At 46.6% G+C, this 24,310-nt stretch overlaps 1 protein-coding gene across 3 annotated transcripts in view; it reads left to right on the top strand.

Annotated features, from left to right (window-relative positions):
* Positions 1–24,310, top strand: part of LOC148474078 (ficolin-1-B-like) — a 59,667-nt gene that overhangs the window by 29,917 nt on the left and 5,440 nt on the right. For all 3 annotated transcript variants that reach the window (XM_088459188.1, XM_088459186.1, XM_088459187.1), the window contains one exon: positions 4,081–4,215. In XM_088459188.1, coding sequence (XP_088315314.1) covers positions 4,081–4,215 — 135 coding nt within the window. The remainder of the gene's footprint in view (positions 1–4,080; positions 4,216–24,310) is intronic.

Genomic DNA, 24,310 nt, shown 5'->3' with positions numbered 1-24,310 from the left:
GCAGTGTTCTGTACTGTAACTCATTTATTTCTTGTTTCGTTCATACTGGTTCTGTTTATGTACCTTGTGGCAACCTATAAAGGACAATAATAATAATAATAATAATAATAATAACATTTGTGATAAATTGTGTGTGTGTTGCAAATCTGGGTTTCTCTACCTACTGAAAATAATATTTATCTACCCTGGAGCTGTAGAGCGCTGCGTGTAGGAGATTGTGGTGAAGGTGTACTGGGGCTGAGGCCAGTAGATCATAGCCACCAAGATTTTGTCATGTTCCATAAAAGGGTAGTGAATGTGCTTACTCTTCGTAGGCACTTCCTGGTATGAAGTAAGGTTAGCCATCCACCATCGATGGTTATCAATCATTTGATACAATTGATGGTAGAGCAGTTACAAACAATTCTTGCGCATCTCAGTTGCTTCTCACCTATGGCAGGTACAGGACGACAACTTGGCAACAACGGAGCCTTCACACATAACAGAAGCATCCTGTCTGCGAGTTGTCAGAGTTGCAGCCCATTCTGAGCCGTGGATTTGGAGGGTACACACTATTTATCAGTGACATTTTCTGTACCAAGCACGGGCGAGATGTCAGTGTAGTTATTAGGGATGATGGGGCTGGGGAACACATGATTGTATAGATGTGTAAGATTCAGAATAAGGGTGGATAGTCACATAGGACTTATCACCGCTGTAGGCATCTGGAATTGCGACCACATTGCGTGTGATTTAGAATTAGACTCCACATAATCTCTGTATCCAGGGTGGTGGTAACTGGTGGTAACTGGTATGTCACTATAATCTTGTACCAGAGGTGCTTGGTTGGTTGTGAGAAGAAATAGTTATATAGTGCAGATAGAGGGCTTCATTGGGAAATCTATGCTATAGCAATCTCAGCTGCGATCCCGCACTCAACTACTGTCCGAAAATACACTAATGCTGTATCCGCAGGGATGTGTATTGAGAAGCCCACCTGGGCAGTATCAAAACAAAGCACCTATGTACAATTACGCAGCTGCTATCGCTGATCATTCGATAATCCGGCATCTGAATAACCCTGTGGTCACGCAGAATGGCCGCCTGAACTGAGATATCGGAACTACTCTATTTGTGTATGGAATCGCAGGTGCAGGCTATGACACACCCCAAAAACAGCCAGGATATGCCTGCGTTCTTTGCCACCACTCCCTCCCTGATTGTCAGTCACTGTGCAAAGACTAAGCTAATCATATAAAATATATATTTTATATATATAAAATAATATAAAACAGAATGCTGGAGAAACTGCGTCCTCTGGGGTACCCTGGCCAAAATAACTGATGGACATACCCAGCGATTATCCCCTATCAGAGTAAAGTTTCTTGAAAAAGGTAATGTCCAGAGGGAACATACAAACTCCACACAGATATAGCCTTCGTCAGGAATTGAACTCATGATGTACATGCCATAAGCCAGTAATGTTAACCATCATACCACCATGCTCGTAGGCCCATGCAAGGTTTCCTGGCACCCTAGGCAGAACTCTTAAACCCCCACCCCCACCCCAATGTGTGTTGTGTGTCAGTAAGTGTAATGGCTCTGTAGACAGTATAAACTATACTATCTACAGTGTCATTATACTTACTGACACACACATACATTTGTTGTTAATATATATAATATATACTGTCTATTGCAGCGCTATTATACTCACTATGAAGCCTCAAGACTGACTGAGGGCCTGATTCAGACCCGCTCGCAAGCGCTATGTGCGAGACCCGGATAGCGATGGCCACACCGTCGCTCCGAGTCTCGTACCAAAGGGGGCGTGCTGTCGATGTTGAGTGACAGCACGCCCCCTTTGGTGGGCGGGCCGGGGGAGTGGCTGCCGGGGGAGTGGCTGCCCAAACGGAGGCGTTCCCATGTGAACGCCTCCATTTGGGGACGGCCCCACTGACATCACGAGTGATGTCAGTGGGAGAGATTTTGGCTCTGTGAGAGCCAAAATCTCTCTGGGGTTTGTGGCAACGAGACCCTACCACAAGGGTTTCGTCGCAAGCCCGATGGTCTTGACCATCGCGACCATCTTCCTGGCTGCTCGCTATAGTTGTGGGTGGTCACCCACAGCTATGCGAGCGGCCAGGAGGCCGCTCTAAAAAACAAGAATGCCGGCCCTAATTCAGAGCAAGCCCCAGAGAGATTTCTCACAGAGCCAAAATCTCTCCCACTGACATCACTCGTGATGTCAGTGGGGCCGTCCCCAAACGGAGGAGTTCCCATGTGCAGCCACTCCCCCGGCCCACCCACCAAAGGGGGCATGCTGTCACTCAACATCGACAGCACGCCCCCTTTGGTACAAGACCTGGAGCGACGGTTTGGCCGGCGCTATCCGGGTCTCGCGCATGTGCCCGATGGAGCCGGTTCCGTCATGCACATGCGCACTGGGCCACCATCGACCCGCTTGTGAGCACATAGCGCTCGTGAGCGGGTCTGAATCAGGCCCTGAGTCTCTAAGTTCTCAGGCTCTCAGCCCGGGCGGCACTGCTCCTTGTCTCTGAGGAGAAGCAAAGAGAAGTATAGAGGAGACCAGGGGGTGGGCGCCACAGAGGTGATTGATACATTCACTTGTAAACAACAAATGAAAGCAAGCACACATCAGTGGCAGCAGTGGGCACAGCGGGCAAACGTTGCAGCTGCGGGGAGTGAGGAGACCAGTGTGGAGCATACCTGGCCGAGGTGGCTGCGGCTGCTGCTAGAACATTATCATATACACAGCCATGAGCCATAGCACAAGCAGGCACAATTATTAGCGGCGTGCGGCGCCCTCCAGCGGCTGGCACCCCTAGGCAGCTGCCTAAAGCTGGGAAAGTGTCTTACTGTACCCCAGCACACTAGACATCTGGATCAAAGTAAACAGAAGCCATAAAGGACGTTTCCTCCCAGTGTCCCACTAGGTGTATTATTACTGTGCTTGCAGCAACACACACCGGGCGGCTTATCCTGGTTACTGCCTCCTAGGGACCCTTATTCAGCTTTCTACCATATCACCCTCCCACTCAGGAGCAGAACTTAGGGAGACAATGGAGGCCCCTGCCGCCGGGCTCCAGCTCTGAAAGGGCACCTCCTCCATTGCCCACATCATACATTACAGTGTCAGCGGCTGTGACGGGGGGGGCACCAAATTATAACTTGCCTCCGGGCATCTGGGATGAACTTACGCCACTGCTCCCACTGCGCTGTGGTCATCCATTGTTGCATGTATCACCGGGTTCCACCCATGTGAAATTAACACATACAAATGATTCAACCAAAATTAAGAAGATGGATAATGGGGTTTTTTTACATTTTAAAAAGGAATCAGTATAAAAAGGAAGAAAAAGAGATACAAAGCAGTGACACAGTGACACCCCGGCATCTCTGCAGTGCCCGGTCCTTACAAGGTTAATGTCCAATTTGGCCACATACATTATTGAACAAACTAGACAAGACTTAATTGGGAACTTCATGGACAACTGGGGCCCATTAGCGCAACTGAAAGATGACCAACTACACCAGTCCTTAGTGGTCATCTTCTGGTCCCATTTATAGCCAAGTCCAATAATGATCAACTCGATTGTGTTCCCATAGGGCAGTGGTTCCCAAACTGCGTGCCTAGGCACCCTGGGGTGCCCCAGAACACTTGCAGGGGTGCCTCAGGATGGTGGTCTAGCACAAAATCAAACGATATATGGTCACTGTAATTTAAATATGTGGACAAACAGAAGCGCAAACCTGTCCCCATCACATAACTGAAACTAAACAGGACAGGTCAGCACAATTTACTTTACTACAATTTTTTTCTGAATTTCTCAATAACAAACATGTGGCTTAGGGGTGCCGTGAAAACAAGGCTGATACTCTAGGGAGCCGTGATTCAAAAAAGTTTGGGAACCTCTGCCATAGGGCATTGCTGTCACTTTGGAGGTACAGTACATGCTGTGATACTGGGGATCCCCCGTTACTGGCTGTGATATCATCATGTGTGTGGCTTAGTATAAATTGCTTCCCAGTCTCATTTCTCATTGCTGATCCCTAAATCTTCTCTGTTGTCATTATCAGGAACGTTCCAGTTACGCATCGATCTCACCGATTTTGCAGACAACCACACTTACGCCTTATACAGCAATTTCCGCATTGCAGGGGAGAGAGAGAACTACAGACTGACTGGTATCGACTATGTGAAAGGAACTGCAGGTATTACTGTGCAATCCTCCCAATAAGGCAAGAACTAAATGAGGGAAAGTTTGCAAATTCCTGATGTACCCAAATTCCCCCATAACCGTTTTACCTAAACCGTCACTTTTACCTGTAAGCCCAGCACATTAGCCAGCAAATTGGGCACTGATGCCCATCATACATGTATCTTCTTTGTAAACACTCCACAGTGCAAATATTTGTTTGATGTAGACCAGTATGGCCTTGGTCCTTACATTATGTGGTCCCCGGTGACACAGTGCCTGATTCAGGTTGGATCGCAATGATGCATTCACATGCAGCTGTCTGCAGTCAAAGTATGCAAATCCCATAATCGCTAGAAATACATTAACACGCCCACTATGTTTTGCCATGCGATCACGGTATGAAATTAGGCGCCCACCAGCCTGACACAAAACGGCAACTTTCCCTTAGTAACATACGTCATCTCCAGGAAGTGTATTAAACAATCGGTAACATCGGCTGACATCGGACCCATACGCAGCACTTGTGGCTGACCATACCCTACCGCAAGCACTCCGAGTGCTGCCGAGTGTAATTCAGCCATGTGACGTGTATGCTGACGCTGCGTCTTAATTATGCACGCCCCTGATTTGGCGCTCAAACGCATAGACACACCTGCATTCGCACCACTTCACCCCTGTTACCACTGACCCCCTCCTGTCACCACCCACAAACCACACATCCTGTCGCTCATGCTTGCGGAGCGTCTGTGTACTGGCTGTGATTGCTTCCCGATCACAGTGACTGGTTTGCACACGTGCACTGCGTCTTATACGCATGCCCAGATTTTTGAATATCTAATTAACCTCTATACCTTAAATGTCGCTATTTAGCATTATGAATAGTCGCACATAAAATAAACACTTCTAGACCTTGAGTGTGGTTCCAAAGCACAAAAGTTATTATTTACAAAGAAAAAGATACTTCGCATTTTGATATAAACAATGAGTGCAAGGTTTACATTCATTAAGGTACAGTCGATACATACGCCAGCACACCTGACCCAGTTACAGTCATCAATCCAGAAGCCTGCGGTCATCCAAGAAGAATGGCTACTAACTGGGACCAGGACACAGGCTATATACCCTAACAGATCATGATAACAACAACGTAGACAGGCAAACATAATTCCATTGGTTCTTGCTCTTGGTCTTTGTAGTACGCTGTAGTTCATAGGACAGTTCACTAGGGGTTTGTCTGACTTCTCCAGATTGCATTGTCTTTCTTTAATTGATTTAAATTAACTACAGACTCAGCATACAGAGTTTTACATTCTAACCAATAATTCACTATGATCCATACCTCCCGAACGCATGATCCGACAGGGTATCAGTACAGTACCAAACATGAAATGTCTACGATATTCTATACCATTAATATCAAATACATACATTTGACATCATAATTAATAACTTTAATATAAACCATAATGTGCAGGAACCTTTTATGAGTGCGTGTGTATTTATGATTATATGTAAGTATGCGTTGTGCGTCTGAGCACAGCGTAAAAGGTGCTCTGTGTGCAGGGGTTGTGTACAGCGCACACATGCTCTGTGTGTGTGTTTATATCTGCAATAGCAACTGTGTATACATGTGCACACATTGTGGATACACATGCGATTGTCTAAGTGCATGCATGTATATATCATGAATTAATATATATATTTATGCGTTAATTGGCATATTTTGATATTACTTCTGTCTGGACTACAAAATGACAGACAATGGGTTTCCACAGGTGGCCAGAAGATGCTTGATGAAATCACAAATGTAAATGCTAGTTTGTTTAGGCATCAGACTTAAAGACAATGGTTTATTTAGAGTACAATTCAGACACCAGGCCTACAATGGCTAGCTAAACGTCTAACAATTGTTTCCAAATTCACCTTCAGAACACTCCTTCTGAGCATATCAGTGTCTGTATTATACTTCAATTTTCATAGGCATACTGTATCTGTGTGCAGTGCAAATGCTCACCATCTTTGTGTATTCTTAATTATTTGTCACAGACAAATCCACTGAATATTAATGTAAGGACTTTAACAGTGTGCAGTTAGTACGGCATTCGCACAACGCTAAAATAGCGCCGTATACCATCTGTATGGCATTGTGCTAAAGACGCAAAATGGCGTCTTCAGATATTCTTAAAGATTTGGTCTCAGCCAATCATCCAGCTTCGACACTCCACCCTTTGATAGCAAACAATACGCTATCACATTCTGTCCTTAACAAATTTTAACCAGGCATTACAAAGTATTATTCAAATTTCCCGAATGGTATGACACAGATTTGTCATGGAAACGTTAATGATGCGTCTCAAGGAGGGTAAAACAACCCTTATACGCCATCTGCGGATCCTTAAGGGATCATTGGCAGGATGTGGGAACCCATCTAACCTATAAAGGAAGTTTTTTGGGGGACTTGGGATGACATTATCTAGGATGTTGGATGGAACCTATATAATACATTTTATCATTTGATGGTACACTCTAGTTCAGGATTGTAATACAGTTCTTCCTTGACCTTGGTATCCATATCACCACTGCTTACCACCATCATCTCGATTTCTCTATTCGCTCTAGTACATTTTCCGCACTTCAACACATTAGGAACACATCGGACACAAAAGCCAATTACTAAGATGACACTTATTATAAGGATCAGAAGTTTACCCATTGTAGCAACCAATTCCTGGACCCACTCTCCTAGACCGGAGAACCATTTCACCGGGTTCAACCAAGTGAACCACTCCTCTACTTGTTCCTCAACTTCAGTCAGTGAAGCATTATGGTTCTTCTGGAATTCCCATTTTAGCTGCAGAATTTCGTCCATCTTCCGGTCTATCACCTCCTTGGGGTCACTAGTGTTATTAGTAATATACGTGCAGCACTTTACACTGAACTGGGTGGCCAATGTCACATAGTATCCTCCTGTGACAGCTGTTAAATAATTTAACACTAGTCTATGTTGCACAAGTTCTTTCTTATAAGCTTGTAATTCTTTACCTGTATATCTGAACGTGTCATCATACATCTCGGTGAAATTATCTATTAATTTGGCAAGATCTTGGATATATCTAAAATTTAAAGTACCCCGAGCGATCCTTGTGGGATCTAGTGTTACCAAAACTTGGAAACCAGTTGTCTCACTAATCAACTGTGTAGCTGTATGTATGTCACCAGGTATCATGTTTCTTTTGTCACGGTGTTCATAATGTGTATGAAGATATGGAGATGGTCTGTTTTTATGGATATCAAGCATTTCACCATGTGTAAGGGTCATAATTTCTGGAAGTATTCTTCCCAAGTAACATAAACATTCTGAACTCGGAGATTGAAAACATCATAGTCATTGAACACATTTCTCTAGCAAATAATCCTACTTCAGGTACTCCCATTTGGTCATGTTAAGGTCCAGAGGATTTTCCGGCTCTGTGGTGCAAACCATGCTAAGAGCTCGGAAGCCATCCTCTGCAAGAATCTACCATCGTGTGTGGCATACGTTCTTCCAGTGGTGTCGACCTAGAGGTTATGCCCCTCGGGAGTTCCACCTGTCTAGAGTGTTGGCTTTCCTACAGGCTGGCCTAGACCATGGGCTTCGCCTTGCTTCCCTGAAGGTGCAGGTGTCTGCCCTGTCAGTCTGGTTCCATTGTATGATTGCTGCGTTCCTTGATGTGTGCACCTTTATGCAAGGTAGATAGACAAGATATGTTGTAGCCACCAGCGCCCCTGAACTGCTGCTCAGTCCACACTCTAGGTCACCAATCCTTTAAAGTACATATACATAAAATGAGTGGTCCACAAGTGCAAAGTTCCTCTAACACTTCCGGTCCTGATAATCCCCTTGTCTGGAATTCCTCACCGTCTCAGAAAGAGAAAAGAGAGGATGAAATAATCTATTATGTTCACATATCCTTCTACAATATTCAATTTATGGAGGTGTTCTTCCCTTTGAAAACTCACCTCACACCAATGAGATGAGTGCAAGGTGTTCTTCGCATTCAGCCACCTTTTGTTCCACCAGTGGCTCCTTGGGATTTGGCTGTGGTCCTGAGAGCTCTCCAGGGACTGCCGTTTGAACCACTGGGCTCAGTTGACCTTAAATGGCTTACAGCTAAAACGATATTCCTTCTGGCCATTGCTTCGGCCAGACGTGTTTCTGACTTAGGGGCTCTCTCCTGTAGACCCCCTTTTCTGATTTTTAATAGGAACAGGGCGGTGCTTCGCACTCGTCCTAGTTTCCTTCCTAAAGTGGTTTCAAGTTTCCACATCAACAAGGAAATCATTGTGCCGGCTTTTAATTCACCTGAACTTTCAGTGGGTGAGGCCACTTTGGATGTTGTGCAGGCCTTAAGGATTTATGTTGACCGCACTTCTTCCTTTAGGAAGTCGGACGCCTTGTTTGTCCTCTATGGTTTCCGTAAAAAAGGGTTGGCCTTCTTCAAAGCTAACTTTGGCAGGTTGGATTCATATGGCCATTTCAGAAGCTTATCTTCATGAAGGCCTTCCGGTTCCTTTTACTCTGTGAGGGCTCATTCCACTAGGTCTGTGGGTCCTTTGTGGGCAGCTCGACGTGGTGCCTCTGCAGTCCAGATCTGCAAGGCTGCCACGTGGTCTTCTGTCCATACCTTTGTGAGGTATTACGCTTTTGACACCTTTGCCTCTCAGGATGCTTCCTTCGGGCGGCGGATTCTCCTTTCAGTACAGGAGCGTCCCCACCCTTAAAGGATACTGCTTTGGTACGTCCCCAAGGTATCCTGTGGATACCCTATGCACCCTGATGTAGAAAATATGAGATATGGTAAGAACTTACCTTTGTTATCTCTATTTCTACGAAGTCCATAGGGTTCCACAGGACTCCCACCCTGTCGCACCTGTGCTGCAGATGGGCTTTACTCTGGTCACCGGTTTTTCCATCTCCCTCTGGTGAGAATGTGATTCTTGTGTGTGTCCAGATCTTTCTTCTCTCTCTTCCTTCTCCTCCTCCGGCCTATGGCTTGGTACGTAACTGAGATGCCTTGGCTCGGGGGCGGGGCATAGGAGTGGGGGACCCTGATGCATCCTGGGAGGCTGAAAACTTAACTCTATGGTACACGATGCCTGACGTCATCACCTATACCCCCAAGGTATCCTGTGGAACCATATGGACTTTGTAGAAATAGAGATAACAAAGGTAAGTTCTTCCCATATCTCATATTTTACTGATGCAGCAGATGCTGCAGCTTGGTAATGGGGGCACCTTCATCATTCGGCCCCCTCGCGAAGTGATGCCGCGATTAGCTGGTGATATGGGGGTGGGGCTTGTCATATTGGCTCTGCCCCTTCTGCTGATGTCAGAGGGAAACGTTCCGTCAGTGGGGGGTTTCTATGTACTGCATGAGCTGGAGCGGAGGCTGAGGAATCCGAGGGCTGTCAGTGGGGATGCAGGAGATGCTGGCGCAAGGCTCCATCTCTCAATAAAGTTAAAAGCTGCGACTCCTCACTTGCCTCCCTCAGATGCGGCCCTGACAGAGCCCTGGTGCATGCACTAGCGCTGCTGGCAGTAGGGTTAGCATAGCCTGGACAGCGGGACTCTGGGGCGCCCTCCAGGGGCGGGCGCTGTAGGCAGCTGCCTAATGGACTGGTAGTGCCTGCCCTGCCTTCCCCTCTCCTTACTCCTAACTGTAACCCTCCCTGATGCCTAAACCTTATCTCCCCCCTTAGGGCCTAAACCTAACCTCCCTGCACCCTCCCCCTAACCTCTCTCTCCCTACCCCTAACTCACCCCCTTTAGTGTCTAAACCTAATCCCCCCCCACAGCCTAAACCTAACCCTCTTGCCTAGTGCCTAACCCAAATTCTCCCCCTAACCCCACAACTTACCATTAGGATGCAGGCGCCAGCATTCTGAGTGTCGGCATCCCAACAGCTGGGATTTCAACTGCCTTCCAGATTTCTATATCTACATATAGATAAAAGATATCCAGTACCCGGCACTCCTCAGTAATTGTTCAAACGAATGCTCCGGTGCTCTCCTAGGGTGTTATATAGCCCATATATATATTTCCATTGAAGGCGGAACTCAGAAGACTGTTTTAAGGTGCTGTAAAAAGTTTATTAAAGGATTTTTAACAGCACCTTAACACAGTCTCCTGAGTGCCGCCTGCAATGGAAGTATGTGTGTGTGTGTGTGTGTGTGTGTGTGTGTGTGTGTGTGTGTGTGTGTATATGTGTGTGTGTATGTGTATATATATATATATATATATATGTAGCGTTCCCGCTAGGCTGTTTTAGCGGGGTGTGGCGCCCTGCCCTCCTTCTGGAAGGCAAAAATCGCCCTGCCCTCCAGAAGGAGGGCAAAAAGTGCCCTGCCCTAACAGCCTGCGGGTGCCATCTTCACCCGCTGGTCGCAGTGTCCCACGGGTGAAGAAATGTGCGGGGACCCGGTCACCGCCAGAGAATAGATGCCGGGCGCATACGCCCGGCATCTATTCTCCATGTCTGCAGCGCTTGGGGGCTGCGTGGCGTGTCCGTAAGTGCCGGGCACGCCCCCAAGAGTGACGAAAAGGGGACACGTATTTTAGACACGCCCCCTTCTCAAACGTGCCCTCTCTAGCTCCGGCGCCCTGCCTGCCGCCGGAGCTAGAGTGATCACTGTATATATATATATATATATATATATCTATCCGGTCCAGTATTTGGCCAGCGCTTCCATCTGTGTCCAGCCAGTGTGTTGTTTTATTACAGGGCCTTTTGCTAAGCCAGCAACTGGAGCAGTGTCTGGGAAGGTTATCAGTCACTATAGCAAGTGGGGCTGGCTATCTGGGGGTGTTTAAATTAATGTATTGGTCACCTTAACTAATGTTCGCACGATTGAGAAATTCAATTGTTTTGTTCAGGCGCCTGTGTGGCCCGATAGCACTGGGTTTAGCTGGGCTGTTGGGAAATGACTACGCAATATTAGTGTTTTGTCCAGCCAGATCAAAATAATTGCGCGGTATAATGTGTATAAGGATTACTACTGTGTGACATAACGTGAATAAGTGACATGACACTACTGTGCGGTGTAATGTGATGAAGGGGCACTACCGTGTGACGTAATTTGAATTGGGGGTACTCAGTGTCTCTGCCCTTACCCTCCTTGTAACTCCCCCACAGTATCCCTACCCTCACCCTCCCTGTAACTCCCCCACAGTGTCCCTATCCTCACACTCCCTGTAACCACCCCACAATGTCCCTGCCCTCACCCTCCCTGTAACTCCCCCTCAGTGTCCCTGCCCTCACCCTCCCTGTAACTCCCCCTCAGTGTCCCCGTCCTCACCCTCCCTGTAACTCCCCCACAATGTCCCTGCCCTCACCCTCCCTGTAACTCCTCCTCAGTGTCCCTGACCTCACCCTCCCTGTAACTCCCCCACAGTGTCCCCGTCCTCACACTCCCTGTAACCACCCCACAATGTCCCTGCCCTCACCCTCCCTGTATCTCCCCCTCAGTGTCCCTGCCCTCACCCTCCCTGTAACTCCCCCTCAGTGTCCCTGCCCTCACCCTCCCTGTAACTCCCCCTCAGTGTCCCTGCCCTCACCCTCCCTGTAACTCCCCCTCAGTGTCCCTGCCCTCACCCTCCCTGTAACTCCCCCTCAGTGTCCCCGTCCTCACACTCCCTGTAACCACCACACAATGTCCCTGCCCTCACCCTCCCTGTAACTCCCCCTCAGTGTCCCTGCCCTCACCCTCCCTGTAACTCCCCCTCAGTGTCCCTGCCCTCACCCTCCCTGTGACTCCTCCTCAGTGTCCCCGTCCTCACCCTCCCTGTTACTCCCCCTCAGTGTCCCCGTCCTCACCCTCCCTGTAACTCCCCCTCAGTGTCCCCGTCCTCACCCTCCCTGTAACTCCTCCTCAGTGTCCCCGTCCTCACCCTCCATGTAACTCCTCCTCAGTGACCCTGTCCTCACCCTCCCTGTAACTCCCCCTCAGTGTCCCTGACCTCACCCTCCCTGTAAAAGCGTTCCCGCTAGGCTGTTTTAGCGGGGTGCTGCGCCCTGCTCTCCTTCTGGAGCACCCTGAGGGCAAAAAACGCCCTGCCCTCACCGTGCAGCACCCCGCTAAGACAGCCTGCGGGCGCCATCTCTACTCGTGGGTCGCAGTGTCCTGTGGGGGGGAGAAATGTGTGGTGACTCTCCCTCAGTGTCCCCGTCCTCACCCTCCCTGTAACTCCTCCTCAGTGTCCCCGTCCTCACCCTCCCTGTAACTCCTCCTCAGTGTCCCCGTCCTCACCCTCCCTGTAACTCCTCCTCAGTGTCCCCGTCCTCACCCTCCCTGTAACTCCTCCTCAGTGTCCCCGTCCTCACCCTCCCTGTAACTCCTCCTCAGTGTTCCTGACCTCACCCTCCCTGTAACTCTCCCACAGTGTCCCCGTCCTCACCCTCCCTGTAAATCCCCTTCAGTGTCCCTACCCTCACCCTCCCTGTAACTCCCCCACAGTGTCCCTACCCTCACCCTCCCTGTAATAGCGTTCCCGCTAGGCTGTTTTAGTGGGGTGCTGCGCCCTGCCCTCCTTCTGGAGCGCCCTGAGGGCAAAAAACGCCCTGCCCTCACTGCGCAGCACCCCGCTAAGACAGCCTGCGGGTGCCATCTCCACTCGTGTGTCTCAGTGTCTTGCGGGGGGGAGAAATGCGCCCGGCATTGATTCTACCTGTTAGCAGCACCTGGGGCCTGTCAAGCGTGTCCATAAGTGCCGGGCATGCCCCCAAGAGTGAAGAAAAGGGGACGCGTCTTATAGACATGCCCCCTTTTCAGGTGCAGAAGTGCCCTCACTATCTCCGTCGCCCTGCCAGTGTCCCAATATTTATGCACCTGACTGTGTGTATATCTATACAGTCAGGTCCATAAATATTGGGACATTGACAGAATTTTCATATTTTGGCCTCTATTCACCACCACAATGGTTTTGAAATGAAACAAACAAGATGTGCTTTAACTGCAGACTTTCAGATTTAATTTGAGGGTAATTACATCCAAATCGGGTGAACGGTGTAGGAATTACAACAGTTTCAATATGTGCCTCCCACTTTTTAAGGGGTCAAAAGTAATAGGACTATCAACTCAAAAGCTATTTCATGGACAGGTGTCGGCTATTCCCTCGTTATTTCATTATCAATTAAGCAGGTAAAAGGTCTGGAGTTGATTCTAGGTGTGACATTTGCATTTGGAATTAGTTGCTGTCAACTCTCAATATGAGATCCAAAGAGCTGTCACTATCAGTGAAGCAAGCCATCATTAGGCTGAAAAATTAAAACAAACCCATCAGAGAGATAGCAAAAACATTAGGTGTGGCCAAATCAACTGTTTGGAAAATTCTTAAAAAGAAAGAATGAACCGGAGAGCTCATCAACACCAAAAGACCTGGAAGACCACGGAAAACAACTGTGGTGGATGACAAAATAATTATTTCTCTGGTGAAGAAAAACCCCTTCACAACAGTTGGCCAAATCAAGAACACTCTCCAGGAGGTAGATGTATATGTGTCAAAGTCAACAATCAAGAGAAGACTTCACAAGAATGAATATAGAAGGTTCACCACAAGATGTAAACAATTGGTGAGCCACAAAAACAAGAAGACCAGATTAGAGTTTGCCAAACAACATCTAAAAAAGCCATTACAGTTCTGGAACAACATCCTATGGACAGATGAGACAAAGATCAACTTGTACCAGAGTGATGGGAAGAGAAGGAAAGGAACTGCTCATGATCCTAAACATACCACCTCATCAGTGAAGCATGGTGGTGGTAGTGTCATGGCGTGGGCATGAATGGCTGCCAATGGAACTGGTTCCCTTGTATTTATTGATGATGTGACTGCTGACAAAAGCAGCAGAATGAATTCTGAAGTGTTTCGGGGAATATTATATGCTCATATTCAGTCAAATGCTTCAGAACTCATTAGACGGCGCTTCACAGTGCAGATGGACAATGACCCGAAGCATACTGCAAAAGCAACCAAAGAGTTTTTTAAGGCTAGAAAGTGGAATGTTATGCAATGGCCAAGTCAATCCCCTGACCTGAATCTGATTGAGCATGCATTTCACTTGATGAAGACAAAACTGAAGGGAAAATGCCCCAAGAACAAGCAGGAACTGAAGACATTTGCAGTAGAGGCCTGGCAGAGCATCACCAGGGATGAAACCCAGCGTCTGGTGATGTCTATGCGTTCCAGACTTCAGGCTGTAATTGCCTGCAAAGGATTTGCAACAAAGTATTAAAAAGTGAAAGTTAGATTTAGGATTGTTTAGTTTGTCCCATTACTTTTGGCCCCTTAAAAAATGGAAGGCACATATAGAAACCGTTGTAATTCCTACACCGTTAACCTGATTTGTATGTAATTACCCTCCAATTAAATCTGAAAGTCTGCAGTTAAATCACATCTTGTTTGTTTCATTTCAAAATCATTGTGGTGGTGAATAGAGGCCAAAATATGAAAATTCTGTCAATGTCCCAATATTTATGGACCTGACTGTATATATATTAGGGGTGTGCACCGGCCACTTTTCGTGTTTTGTGTTTTGGTTTTGGATCTGGATCTTTCTTCGTGTTTTGGATCTGGATTGGTTTTGCCAAAACCACCCTTCCGTGTTTTGGGTTCTGGGTTTTGTGTTTTGGATCTGTATTTTTTTGAAAAAAAGCATAAAAACAGCTAAAATCACAGAATTTGTAGGTTTTTCTGCTCCTATGCTATTATTAACCTCAATAACCTTAATTTCCACTGATTTCCAGTCTATTCTGAACACCTCACACCTCACAATAGTGTTTTTACGTCCAAAAGGTTGCACCGAGGTAGCTGGATGACTATGCTAAGCGACACGAGTGGGCGGCACAAACACGTGACCCATCTAGGCGTGAAACTGCAGTGGCAGACAGGATGGCAGTTTGAAAAACTAGGCCCCAAACTGTACATAATGCAAAGAAAAAAAATAGGTGCAAGATGGAATTGTCCTTGGGCCCTCCCACCCACCCTTATGTTGTATAAACAGGACATGCACACTTTAACAAACCAATCATTTCAGCGCCAGGGTCTGCCACACAACTGTGGCTGAAATAATTGGTTCGTTTGGGCCCCCACAAAACAAGCTGGCAATTAATCTGTCCCTGCACAAACTGGCTCTACGGAGGCAAGATGTCATCCTCATCCTCCTCATCCACCGATTCCTCACCCTCTTCAGTGTGTACATCCTCATCCTCACAGAGTATTAATTCGTCCCCGCTGGAACCACAGGTCCCTCTGTACGTTCTGGAGGCTGGTCTCCCTGGAAGAGTTGATAATTCATTTTATGAACATCATCTTCTCCACATTTTGTGGAAGCAACCTCCTACGCCTTTCGCTGACAAGGTTCCCGGCTGCACTAAACACTCTTTCGGAGTACACACTGGAGGGGGGGCAACTCAGGTAAAATAGAGCCAGTTTGTACAGGGACCTCCAAATTGCTTCTTTTTCCTGCCAGTACAGGTACGGACTGTCTGACATGCCTATTTGGATGCTGTCACCGATGTAATCCTTTAACAGACAGACGCACGCTTGTCGCTGCTGCTTTGAGGATGCAAGTGCGGCTACAGCCCACACAATTCACAAAGACAGAAAAAAAAAAAGAATTTTATTGTTTGTGTAGCACACTTTGAGGGTGTCACCACCCTTTAACAGACAGACGCACGCTTGTCACTGCTGCTTTGAGGATGCAAGTGCGGCTACATCGCACACAAGTCACAAATACATTAAAAAAATAGTTTTTTATTTTTTGGAGCACTTTGAGAGTTACACCACCCTTTAACAGACAGACACACGCTTGTCGCTGCTGCTTTGAGGATGCAAGTGCGGCTACAGCCCACACAATTCACAAAGACAGAAAAAAAAAGAACAATATTTTTATTGTTTGTGTAGCACACTTTGAGGGTGTCACCACCCTTTAACAGACAGACGCACGCTTGTCGCTGCTGCTTTGAGGATGCAAGTGCGGCTACATCGCACACAAGTCACAAACACATTAAAAAAATAGTTTTTTATTTTTTGGAGCACTTTGAGAGTTACACCACCCTTTAACAGACAGACGCACGCTTGTCGCTGCTGCTTTGAGGATTCAAGTGCGGCTACAGCCCACACAATTCACAAAGACAGAAAAAAAAGAACAATATTTTTATTGTTTGTGTAGCACACTTTGAGGGTGTCACCACCCTTTAACAGACAGACGCACGCTTGTCGCTGCTGCTTTAAGGATGCAGGTGCGGCTACAGCCCACACATTTCACAAAGACCGAAAAAAAAAGAACAATATTTTAATTGTTTGTGTAGCACACTTTGAGGGTGTCACCACCCTTTAACAGACAGACGCACGCTTGTCGCTGCTGCTTTAAGGATGCAGGTGCGGCTACAGCCCACACATTTCACAAAGACCGAAAAAAAAAGAACAATATTTTAATTGTTTGTGTAGCACACTATGAGGGTGTCACCACCCTTTAACAGACAGATGCACGCTTGTCGCTGCTGCTTTAAGGATGCAGGTGCGGCTACAGCCCACACAATTCACAAAGACAGAAAAAAGAAGAAGAATATTTTTATTGTTTGTGTAGCACACTTTGAGGGTGTCACCACCCTTTAACAGACAGACGCACGCTTGTCACTGCTGCTTTGAGGATGCAAGTGCGGCTACATCGCACACAAGTCACAAATACATTAAAAAAATAGTTTTTTATTTTTTGGAGCACTTTGAGAGTTACACCACCCTTTAACAGACAGACACACGCTTGTCGCTGCTGCTTTGAGGATGCAAGTGCGGCTACAGCCCACACAATTCACAAAGACAGAAAAAAAAAGAACAATATTTTTATTGTTTGTGTAGCACACTTTGAGGGTGTCACCACCCTTTAACAGACAGACGCACGCTTGTCGCTGCTGCTTTGAGGATGCAAGTGCGGCTACATCGCACACAAGTCACAAACACATTAAAAAAATAGTTTTTTATTTTTTGGAGCACTTTGAGAGTTACACCACCCTTTAACAGACAGACGCACGCTTGTCGCTGCTGCTTTGAGGATTCAAGTGCGGCTACAGCCCACACAATTCACAAAGACAGAAAAAAAAGAACAATATTTTTATTGTTTGTGTAGCACACTTTGAGGGTGTCACCACCCTTTAACAGACAGACGCACGCTTGTCGCTGCTGCTTTAAGGATGCAGGTGCGGCTACAGCCCACACATTTCACAAAGACCGAAAAAAAAAGAACAATATTTTAATTGTTTGTGTAGCACACTTTGAGGGTGTCACCACCCTTTAACAGACAGACGCACGCTTGTCGCTGCTGCTTTAAGGATGCAGGTGCGGCTACAGCCCACACATTTCACAAAGACCGAAAAAAAAAGAACAATATTTTAATTGTTGTGTAGCACACTTTGAGGGTGTCACCACCCTTTAACAGACAGATGCATGCTTGTCGCTGCTGCTTTAAGGATGCAGGTGCGGCTACAGCCCACACAATTCACAAAGACAGAAAAAAGAAGAAGAATATTTTTATTGTTTGTGTAGCACACTTTGAGGGTGTCACCACCCTTTAACAGACAGACGCATGCTTGTCACTGCTGCTTTGAGGATGCAAGTGCGGCTACATCGCACACAAGTCACAAATACATTAAAAAAATAGTTTTTTATTTTTTGGAGCACTTTGAGAGTTACACCACCCTTTAACAGACAGACGCACGCTTGTCGCTGCTGCTTTAAGGATGCAGGTGCGGCTACAGCCCACACATTTCACAAAGACCGAAAAAAAAAGAACAATATTTTTATTGTTTGTGTAGCACACTTTGAGGGTGTCACCACCCTTTAACAGACAGACGCACGCTTGTCGCTGCTGCTTTGAGGATGCAGGTGGAATCTAGACGGGATTTGGAACCGCGGACACACTACCTCCATCAATTGTCTAAATCCCACTGCACTAATGGCGGATACCGGACGCACGTCTAACACCAACATAGCAGTCAAGGCCTCAGTTATACGTTTTGCTTCAGGATGACTGCTGTCGTACTTCATCCTCATCGCTAGGGACTGTTGGAGGGTCAGTTGTTTAGTAAAACTAGTGATGTTCCTACTTCCTCTCTGGGATGATGAACAACTCCCAGCAGCAGCAACAGCACTAGGAGGAAGTGGTTCTTGATCTTTCCCTATTTTATTTTTATCGGAGAAAGTTTGGTCCTCCATTTATGTTATATTGATATATACGTGCGGCTAAAGCGCACACAAACACAGAAAATATTTTTTTATTTTTGCTGGAGAGTAGTGCACTTTGTGGGTTACACCACCCTTTAAGAAATGAGCCAGCCGGCTCTTTACTTATGGGACACAGGCGCACGCTTGGCGCTGCTCCTTTGTTGATGCACATGCAGCCACAGTGCACACAAGTCACAAACACAGAAAATATTATTTTTTTTGGTTTGGAGTGTACTTTGGGGGTTACAGCACCCTTTAACGGTCAAGCCAGCCGGCCCTTTACTTATGACACAGGCGCATGCTTGGCACTACTTTGTTGATGCACGTGCGGCTACTGCGCACACAATTCACAAACACAGAAAATAAATTTTTTTTTGGTTTGGACTGGAGTGTACTTTGGGGGTTACAGCACCCTTTAACGGTCAAGCCAGCCGGCCCTTTACTTATGACACAGGCGCACGCTTTGCACTACTTTGTTGATGCACGTGCGGCTACTGCGCACACAATTCACAAACACAGAAAATAATTTTTTTTTTGGTTTGGACTGGAGTGTACTTTGGGGGTTACAGCACCCTTTAACGGTCAAGCCAGCCGGCCCTTTACTTATGACACAGGCGCACGCTTGGCACTACTTTGTTGATGCACGTGCGGCTACTGCGCACACAATTCACAAACACAGAAAATAATTTTTTTTTTGGTTTGGACTGGAGTGTACTTTGGGGGTTACAGCACCATTTAATGGTCAAGCCAGCCGGCCCTTTACTTATAACACAGGCGCACGCTTGGCACTACTTTGTTGATGCATGTGCGGCTACTGCGCACACAATTCACAAACACAGAAAATAATTTTTTTTTTGGTTTGGACTGGAGTGTACTTTGGGGGTTACAGCACCCTTTAACGGTCAAGCCAGCCGGCCCTTTACTTATGACACAGGCGCACGCTTGGCACTACTTTGTTGATGCACGTGCGGCTACTGCGCACACAATTCACAAACACAGAAAATATATTATTTTTTTAGCACTTGGGGGAGCACCCCTGATGGACAGAGCACCCCCTGGTCAACACTACAGTACCCCTTTAGGACTGGGACACTGCACAGGACTTTGGAGTGGACACAGCCCCTATGGAGAACTGACTGCACAACACAGTCCAGCCAGCCCCTATGGACTTTGAAGTAGTGGACAACAGCAGCACTACACTACACTACACTACACAGCCCAGCCAGCCCTAACTCCCACCCTCCCTCTTCACTGTCCACAGCCGAGTGAGAAAATGGCGCCGACGCGGGTACCTTATATAGGATCCAAAACCCGCGAGACTCGGAAGGCGGGATGATGACGTTTTGCCTCGATCTCAGAGCCGAGTCAGGCGGGAAAAGTCGAGCCTGACTCGGATCGGACTCGAATCGGGGGGGCCTGGGGGGGTTCGGATTTCAGAAATCCGAAGCCGCTCACCCCTAATATATATATATATATACATATAATACCAATGGATGCAGGCACTCCCTTCAATTGGTTCAGGCCATGGTGCTCACTGGGATCAACAAACAATACAACAGAAAAAAGTGTCACTCTTCGGTTTTAATCCAAACTCATCATCAGGTCCTAATGACGAGTTTGGATTAAAACTCGAAACGTTGACTTAAGAGACCGCAGTGATTGCTTCATTGATAAGCCCGAAGAGTGACACTTTTTTCTGCTGTATTATATATATATATATATATATATATATATATATAATTAATTAGAGATGAGCGGGTTCGGTTCCCAGAGAACCAAGCCCACCCGAATTTGGCATATCCGAGTCGGATTCAAACAGGCTCGGAGGTTCCCGCCTTACTCGGATCTTGAAACCGAGGCAAAACCATAGAGACGGAAATCTCGCGGTTCGCGAACTTTCGTCTCTATGATCAACGTAGTATATAAGGGACCACGCGACGGATGCCATTTCCACTCAGGCTTTGGAGACTGAACAAGGAGTGTGGGTAGTGTAGGGCTGGGAGAGGTGCTGGTGCTATCTGCTGTGTCCTGGGCTGGTGCTGATCCATTCTGGTCTCTCTGGTCCCGGTGCTGTCATTATCACTGTGCTGTCTGCTGATCTATTCTGGTCACGGTACTGTCACTATCACTGTGCTGTCTGGTGATCCATCTGGGCTGTCTGCTGTGTCCTGGGCTCTTGTGCTGTGTCCATCTCTGGGCCCAAGTTCTGGACTCCAAAAGAAAAAAACAAAGTGAGAAACAAAAAATCAAAGTGTCTTTTTATATTTTTCTGTGTGTGTGTGTGTGTGTGCAGGCGTGTTAGGCTTAACCACAGTAGCGCACAAGAGCCAGCCAGCAACGCACGTTGCAACCTTGTGCTGCCCAACTACAGTCGTGCTCAAATTGTGCTCTGGGCCCAAGTTCTTCTGGAGTAGAAAAAATATAAAAATCATCATTTGTCTTTTTTTCTAATATTTTTGTGTTTTCGCACAACTGCACGTGTGTGAATTTTCTAACCGCACCTTGGCTACATTATTGGTGATTGTGACACTGCTTCTAGACTGCAGAAAAAATATGGAGGGCTGTCACATGACAGGAGAGCAAGGCCAAGAACCACATGTTGTAGCTGCTGCCAGCAGTGCAAGGCCGTCAACTTCCTCAACCTCTAGGAAGGCCCATGCCCCAGGGCTTAAGTCACGCCATCGATATGGTAAAGCTGGTTTTACTGAAATTAAGAAAAAAAAAATTGAAAGGATATTTGACTTTAGATAAACAAAAAATTGGCAATATGCCATTCACTACACAAAGTGGCAAGGAAAGGATAAGGCCTTGGCCTTCTTACTTTATGAAGAACACTGCTGATTCTGATAGCCCTTCTGCTTGTAGTAGTAGTGGTGGTGGTCCAATTAAAAATGTGAAAGTTGTTAAGACAGCTCCGGAAATACCAACTGTGTGCCCTGAGAAATCGAAATCACAAATCCCCGAGGAGAGTGCAAGTGTGCCTGCGGTTGCCATGTGTGAGCCCGACCTAAATACTAATGTACTGGAGGATCCTTCAAGTTCCAACATTTGTGTGCCCTCTGTAAATGTGGGGAAGGGCAGTCAACATCTTGCACACGTAGTCATTGAGGATGCTTCTGTGGAATTGCACATGGAGGAGGAGGATATTTTGGTGGATGAAGGCGCTAAGGATGATGAGGATGTTGATGATGAAGATGTTGGTGATGAGGATGTTGATGCCGAGGATGTCCTTTGTGTAAGTAAGGCAACAGCTGTTGCCCATGGTTTGAAAAAGCCAAAGCCCATTGTTGTCATGCCAGGACAAAAGACAAAAAAATCTACTTCTCACGTGTGGAATTATTTCCATCCCGATCCGGACAACAGTTGTCAAGCCATATATGACCGTTGCCATGCAAGAGTGAGTAGAGGGAGGGACCTAAACCACCTAGGAACCTCCGCCTTGTTACGTCACTTGGAGCGCATTCATCAAATATCAAAGTGTACGTTGCCAAGTTCCAAAACTGAAAATGTAACAAGTCCAGAATCACCTACCTGCTCCCTCTCTGTGAGATCCAAGCGCCTTCTATCTCCAACACCAATACCTGCATCATCATCATCAACATCCTCATTCATGATCGGAAGTAATTTAAAAAAACAATTGACTATTAAACAGTCCTTTGATAGAGGAAGTAAGTATAACAGCTGTCACCCAGTTTCACAGCGGATCACTGACGCTATGATTGCTGTTCTAGTATTAGACGGTGAAATAATAAAAAATGAGGATGATAGTGTGGAGGAAGTGCAAAAGGAGGATGAGGGGGAAATTTGTGTCCTATCTGACGCTAATGTGGATGTTGATGATAAGGATGTGGTTTACGTAAATCAGCCACCAGTGGCAGCAGTTCTTGCTAATGATAAAAAGAAAGCCAGAAAAGCAACGTCTTGGGTGTGGAATTATTTTAATCTAAATTCTGACAACAGTTATGAAGGCATCTGTTCCATTTGTAAAGCTAAAGTTAGCAGAGGAAGGGACGTTAACCATCTAGCACCTCCTCCCTGTTACATCATTTGCAGCGAGTTCATGCAATTTGTTTAACAAAATTATAATTTGTAAATTAATAACAAGCAGTCCAGTATCAGCTACCAGCAGTTTGCAGTTGCACCAACACATGCAATCTCCACCAACACCCTCATCATCAACCTCCTCAATAATTGAAGGTAGTCCTTCCAAAAAATGTTTTGTGGGGGCCCAAACAAACCAAGGAGTTCAGCCACGAAAGTGTCAGTCCTAGTGACTAAAGTGCTTGGTTTGTTAAACTGTGCATGTCCTTTTTAACATCCCACATAAGAGTGGGGTAAGGTGGGAGGGCCAGGGCCGGATTAACAATGGGGCTGATGGAGCTTCAGCTCCAGGCCCACTATCAGAATAGGCCCACAGAAATATTTGCTGCGTGCGCTGCTGTAGACAGGACTTTGTTTTCCTCCTACAGCAGCCTGCCAGTCAGTAGCTGTCCGAGGCCCCGCCCCCCTCCCGGCCGACATCAACCCCCCTTGGCTGCGGCGCCGGAGGGTTAAAAGCTGACAGCACATGATGGCGGAGCAGTGGAAGGCTTCACACTAGCCTTCCCAGCATGGCTAACTCACAGTGACTCTGTACCGCTTCCGCGCCGCCTGACGTCACTGCGTCTGACATCACATAGATGCCGCCCTCCACCAGCACCGCGCCCTGGTCTGAACTTGAAGAAGCCCGCCCCGGCCATGTCCTCCAGCAGAAGGCTCAGCAATGCAGACACAGCAGCTCTGTGAAGGTGGCCTGGCAGTGTTGTCTGATCCACCGAGTCCTGACTGAGGTGAGATGCTGGTCAGTCCTGCTGGCCAGGCTGCCTGGCTGCTGCTGATAGTGTAGAATAAATGTAGTATAATGCAGGGCAGGCCACTTATCAAAATAATATCAAAATAAATATATATATTTAGAGTATAATCTATATTATATACTGTCTGTATATATATATATATATATATATGCTGTGTTTATAATATATGTGTGTGTGTATGTGTATATATATATATATATATATATATATATATAAAAATATTTGTAGGGGTGCACTCACCAGACTTCAATCAAAGGCCTCAATGACAACTTTATTCCATAGAACATTAAATGTAGGATTAATGTTCTATGGAATAAAGTTGTCATTGAGCCTTTGATTGAAGTCTGGTGAGTGCACCCCTACAAATATTTTTTATATTGGTGGTTTTTGGTCTTACCTGGACCACATTTTGATGTTGCACCCCAGCGACTATTGCTCTGAAAAGAGTGCGGAATAGACAGACATATATATAACTATTTACCAACACAAGGCCAGCACTTCACAATCAAAGTTTAAACTTTCCCTGGTGCCCTCAAAAATATACAATACTTAATACTAGAAACCAAGCTGCGGCACTCACGGGTCTTGAAATAAAGTATGCACCACACAGGGTAGTTTGTATGAACGAACTGTCTTGTGTGGTGTTATATAATTCATTTCAAGAACCGACGATGCTTGGTTTTGTGTGTGTGTGTGTGTGTGTGTGTGTGTATCGTATTATATATACATATACACTGCATATATAATATATACACACAGTGTATTATATATATATGTGTATGTATGCAGGACCGCCATCGGGGGGACCATCGGGACTACTGTCCCGGGCCCGGACAGTAAAACAGAAAAGGGTGGCCCGGCCTGCTCCTGCCCGCTGCCGCTACAGCCAGTGTAGGTTAAAGAGTCCTACACCCGCTGCTGCTGCTACTGCCAGGGCTAATGATGTACTGTATATGGGACCCCCGGGCGGTCCACTCCCCAACCTGCCGCTACTAAAA

Source organism: Taudactylus pleione, unplaced genomic scaffold (genome assembly GCF_031769625.1).
Source record: "Taudactylus pleione unplaced genomic scaffold, aTauple2 ptg000897l, whole genome shotgun sequence".
Lineage (NCBI taxonomy): Eukaryota > Metazoa > Chordata > Amphibia > Anura > Myobatrachidae > Taudactylus > Taudactylus pleione.
This window is presented reverse-complemented; position numbering and strand designations above follow the sequence as displayed.